We start from the raw sequence: 5,127 nt of genomic DNA, 5'->3' as shown, positions 1-5,127 counted from the left end.
TAAAAAACATGATAGATAAATCCTAACATTTATAATTAGAAATAATTAATTGATATTAAATGAAAAGAATTAACTCTCTAACTGAACTCTGGTTGCTTTAAAGACTTGCACACTCTTAGTTTATTATTTTATTTTATTTTGTCAATACTACCTAACTTCTTGCTTTGAACAAATCTTCAACTTTTTAGTTGCAACCTTGTACTGAAATTAACATAATTATAGTTAGGGAAATCCAACATAGTTCCTCTTTATTATTCCAAGCAATCATGTTAAAGAAAAAAGAAGAAAAAAAGTAATGGCCTTGAAGAATCAGTGATGTGTTATAGTGTGGGGCCATCATATCCTCACATAGTGGAAGATGCCACAACTACCAATCACACAAGATTCTGCTGGATAATATTATCATAACATCAAAACAAAACTATTCACAATCATCACATAATCATGATCATCACATTTTCTCAATTACCATTCTTATTCTGAAGCAAGCAACTGATCAAGCTATGCCTATGGAGTCTTTCTCACTACAATCACTCACACCAACCACCATTATTCCATCTTCTTTGTCACCAAAAGGAGCTTTCTTGTCAGAGAAGCCTTGTAGCCATGTTAAGCTTCTCAAACACTCTGACTTCATCATGAGGTACCCTTGTTCTACTTCAAGATCCATCAACACTAAGCCTCACAAGTTCCACTGCATTAGAGCTCAAGCTTCAGGTGATTCAGATAGAACTGTTAGATATATAATTTTTCTATACATGTTTGGTTTTTGTTGATGATCACTAATATGAATGTTGATGTTTATACTCCATACAAGGTTCAACAAAAAGTGAGGGGATTCCTGAGAAAACAGATTCCAAGGATGATAACTTAGTATTTGTTGCTGGTGCTACTGGTAGAGTTGGTTCAAGAACTGTTAGGTACATTTGTTAGTACTCTTCAATTCACTTGTTCCTTAAGAAGAAACCTCTTTTCTTTAAAATGCTGACTAGTGATAGTTTCATTTCAGAGAGCTTATCAAACTTGGATTTAAAGTAAGAGCTGGAGTGAGGAGTGCTGAGAGAGCTGGTCCACTAATCAAGGTACAAGTTCTATCTTATGAACAAGATTTGGTATCCATTAGTGCTTGATATGAAAAGGATGTGCATTAAGATATAGAACATATGCAGAGTGTTGAGCAAATGAAGCTTGATGATGGAACAAGTGGAGGGAGTCAAGGTAAGACAAGAAAGTTTATGGATTTCATGATTTGTGTAGGTTTGGCAGTGAAGAAAATGCTGATGTATTGAATAACAAGAGAATGTTTTTGGTTTTTAGCCCAGCTGTAGAGAAGCTTGAAATTGTGGAATGTGATTTGGAGAAACCAGATCAAATTGGACCAGCACTGGGGAATGCATCAACAGTTATATGTTCCATTGGTGCTAGTGAGAAGGAAGTTTTTGACATCACTGGCCCTTGTCGAATCGATTATCGCGCCACCAAAAGCCTTATTGATGCTGGTAAGACAAGATTCTTCACTCTTATGTTAAGATCTTGTTAAGTCCTAATCTTGAAACACAAAACTGTCATAACAATTTGTTCCTTGTTATTTGGTTAAGACTAATGTCTTAATATGATGAAAACTTAAAATGGTTTTGTTTCTTCTATAATGCAGCAACTGTTGCCAAAGTAAATCACTTCATACTGGTTACTTCATTGGGAACAAACAAATTTGGTTTACCTGCAGCTATTCTCAAGTGAGCATGAATGAAATTCTTTCTGATATTATCATAATTGACTTTAACAAGAAGTTCAACTGATTGCTGAATTTTCGATTTTGAAGTTTATTTTGGGGAGTTCTGATTTGGAAAAGAAAGGCAGAAGAAGCATTGCTAGCCAGTGGACTTCCATACACAGTGAGTAAACTACCTGTGATCAAGTTTACAATTCAAGATTGGTAGAAACTCACATGCAGTTTGTCTTCATGTGAAGTTAATAGTTGAGAATCATGACATTTTAGTCAAATAAGTCATATCATCTGACAGTTTTTAACTATCAACTTCATATTGAAAACAGTACTGCATGTGATTTTCCACTTTCAAGATTATGATGGTAATTATGCCATAAAGCAGGATCCTAACTGTCTAAAACTATTAACATTGTTCTTCAGATAGTGAGACCTGGAGGTATGGAGCGGCCGACGGATTCTTACAAGGAAACTCATAACCTAACACTATCAACAGAAGACACTTTATTTGGGGGTCAAGTATCAAACCTTCAGGTGCTTAACATGTAAACTTTTGTGCTGATTTCCAATTTTGTAAAACTAGTCCTATGAATGACAGAGCAAAAGTAACAAATTCTGTTTCATGGTAGGTGGCAGAACTTATGGCAGTCATGGCCAAGAACCCTGATCTTGCATATTGTAAAATAGTGGAGGTAGTAGCAGAGACAACTGCGCCACTGACTCCCACGGAGGAGCTTCTTGCAAAGATACCATCTCAAAGACCTTACATTTCTTCACCAAAGGTATGTCCTTTCTTACATTACAAGTTATGACAAAGAAAAAACTTTTCCTCACTGCTATAACTATACTAAGCTATAATTTATGATTCATTGTTTATTGTGATTATGCAGAAACTGGATGCTGCAGCCGTCAGTGATCCGGCTCCCTCGGAACCTGCCATTGCCACAGCCACTGAGAAGGAAACTGCACAACCAAAACCGGTTGCGAAACAGCCACTTTCGCCTTATACTGTGTAAGCCTAATTAGTACTAGCATTCAAATGTGCAATCATATACAAGAAACTTTGTTCTGCATTTCCATTATTTGATTAAAGATGAAATTCTCAATGTGGATTGTTCTCAGTTATGAAGACTTAAAGCCACCATCATCTCCATCTCCATCCAAGCCTGGTGTCAAAAAAGATCTAAAGATCATTGATTCAGTTCAAGAACCTAGTCCTTCAGAAACTCCAAGCAGCACACAAGAAATAGACAGCATTTCTCAGACAAAATCTTTCTCGAACAGCCGCGAGTTTCTTTCGCCTTACGCAGCCTATGAGGACTTGAAACCTCCAACTTCTCCCTGCCCAACACCAAGCACTTCCAATGCAGACAGTGCTGCTAAAAGCTCTCCTTCTAAGACTCCAACTTTTTTTCATTCTCCCTATCATGTGTGAGTCTAATTCAGCATTTGTTGGAACAAATTACATTTATCTCTCTTGATTTTCATTTCAAGACTATGAAAACTATATGAAGTCAACTATATTCATTTCAGATATGCTGATTTGAAGCCTCCAACTTCACCATCTCCAAGGGCACCAAATGCATCATCACCTTCCATATCTGCTGTGGAAAGTAGTGTGTCTCAGATTGAGATAGTGTCAAGTAATGGTCCACCCCAACTTCCAGAGGATGAACAACATCTTCCTCAACCAAAGTCAACACCACTCTCACCTTATACCATGTGGGCTAGCTAGCTTTCTTCAAAATTCATCATCATTTTTCTAGCATCTTAACTAACTATCCAAATTAAGTGTTTTGTTACCCTGTCACTATATATGTTCTTGAAAATATTTTGACTATGTAGCATTAATATTCAGGTATGAGGACTTGAAGCCTCCAGCATCACCATCACCTGCCTTCAGAAAATCTTAGGAACTTCCAAGGTCAGAAATACTAAGGTTGCGTTTGGTTTGTATCTTCATTTTCTATTTTTATTTTCAGTATGTTCTGTTTTTAAGATTTTGTGAAAGAAAAAAATAGAATGAAAATGAAAAAACAGAAAACTTAAATTTTTGTTGCATTGCATGTGCAATTGTATATCCTTGAATTATTATGTAGTTTGAGTTTGAGTTTTATTTAATGCTAACAGATCAGAAACTGTTGGAACAAATAGGGAATCAATCTTATTCAAGATTTTCATGCGGCAACTTATGTGGAGGAGTGGATAGTAACTCAGTTGAAGAGAGGAATCATTTTCTGCAAATTGAAATTTTCAGCATTGTTTATATCATTTTGTTTACCTTTTCTTGATAAGGAAAAGCAATTACTACTCTTCTTGCTAAATTTTACTCTAATGATATTTTGTTTTACTTTTACTTATCTACTTTCTACATAATTATAATTATATTAGAATAGATCCTTTCAATTACATGATTCATTGGATTAGAAATTAGATTAACATGCTAGTCCTAATGGGCTAATAACTTTTTAGGAAACAAAATAAAAAAAAAAACATTTTTATCATCACACTTTTTCCTTTTTATAGTATCAGAAATTTGAGTAGTGAAGATTAATTAGCAGAAGTTTCAAAGAAAGCTTAGTTTTATTCTTTTTTAAGCTTAAAGTACAAACATATAAACATTATGGTATACATTCAAATCAACATCTTTCAATTATTTTCATAAGAAGTTACAGAAAGTGGTATCATCTTACTCCAAAAAAGTATCTTTCTCAAGCACAATTGGACAATCCAATTTGAGGACTAAACCTTTTGCATGTTGTTTTGTCTCATTAAAAAGGAGTTTAACACAGCATACTCCTAATTGAAAAAACTAAAAAATTTGAAAGTTAGAAAATCAATCTTGTTTGGTAGCAAAGTATAGATAGAGATTAGGCTGATAACTATTGATTTAGCTATACTTTATAAAGCTATAGAGTGATACTTTATTTTATTATTTATGTACATAATACATATCACTATAATGTTTTATGCGTAAAAATATGACAAATGTATTTTAGAAGAAATATTTCCTTTCTTTTAATATGAGAAACATTAAACAAGAGAATAATTATATGCTTTTAAACTGTTAAGCTGACAGTTATATATGAGTTAAATTTGTTAATAGAAAATAGGTTGAGAATTTGAGATCAATTTTATTATATTGTTAGCGCAAATATTTTAAAATATGGCGAATTCTCCCATGCATAGTAGCTAAAATCTCGATTTAACTCTTAAAATCTTCCGATATTACGATTTCACCATTTAAATCTTGTTAAGATTTTATGTTTTATATTTTTTATTTATTTTTTCGATTTCACGCAAAATCTCGATTTTCTCTACCTTGCTCCCATGTCTTTAATTTTGGTGTCGAAATTGCTGAAGTTGCTTTTATAATAAGTTTTAAATATTAAAAAATTGCT

At 33.6% G+C, this 5,127-nt stretch overlaps 2 protein-coding genes across 3 annotated transcripts in view; one reads left to right on the top strand and one right to left on the bottom strand.

Moving 5' to 3' along the window:
* LOC107628925 (4-hydroxy-3-methylbut-2-enyl diphosphate reductase, chloroplastic) overlaps window positions 1–5,127 on the bottom strand; it is a 19,074-nt gene that overhangs the window by 9,698 nt on the left and 4,249 nt on the right. The window lies entirely within an intron of this gene.
* Window positions 411–4,086, top strand: LOC107628926 (protein TIC 62, chloroplastic). 2 transcript variants are annotated; one of them, XM_016331563.2, is made up of 14 exons: window positions 411–717; window positions 818–920; window positions 1,010–1,082; window positions 1,170–1,218; window positions 1,323–1,499; window positions 1,655–1,736; window positions 1,823–1,895; window positions 2,150–2,260; window positions 2,356–2,508; window positions 2,617–2,738; window positions 2,849–3,157; window positions 3,260–3,448; window positions 3,585–3,650; window positions 3,857–4,086. In XM_016331563.2, exons 1-13 carry the CDS (start codon window positions 504–506, stop codon window positions 3,637–3,639), a joined length of 1,710 nt encoding a protein of 569 aa, XP_016187049.1. In that variant the 5' UTR covers window positions 411–503; the 3' UTR covers window positions 3,640–3,650; window positions 3,857–4,086. The 2 variants fall into 2 exon arrangements, with proteins under 2 accessions (XP_016187049.1, XP_016187048.1); XM_016331562.2 differs by having other exon boundaries at window positions 3,585–3,666.

The sequence above is a fragment of the Arachis ipaensis genome, chromosome B03 (genome assembly GCF_000816755.2).
Source record: "Arachis ipaensis cultivar K30076 chromosome B03, Araip1.1, whole genome shotgun sequence".
Taxonomy (NCBI): Eukaryota; Viridiplantae; Streptophyta; class Magnoliopsida; order Fabales; family Fabaceae; genus Arachis; species Arachis ipaensis.
Note: the sequence above shows the minus strand (reverse complement) of the source record. Positions and strands in the feature narration are given on the sequence as shown.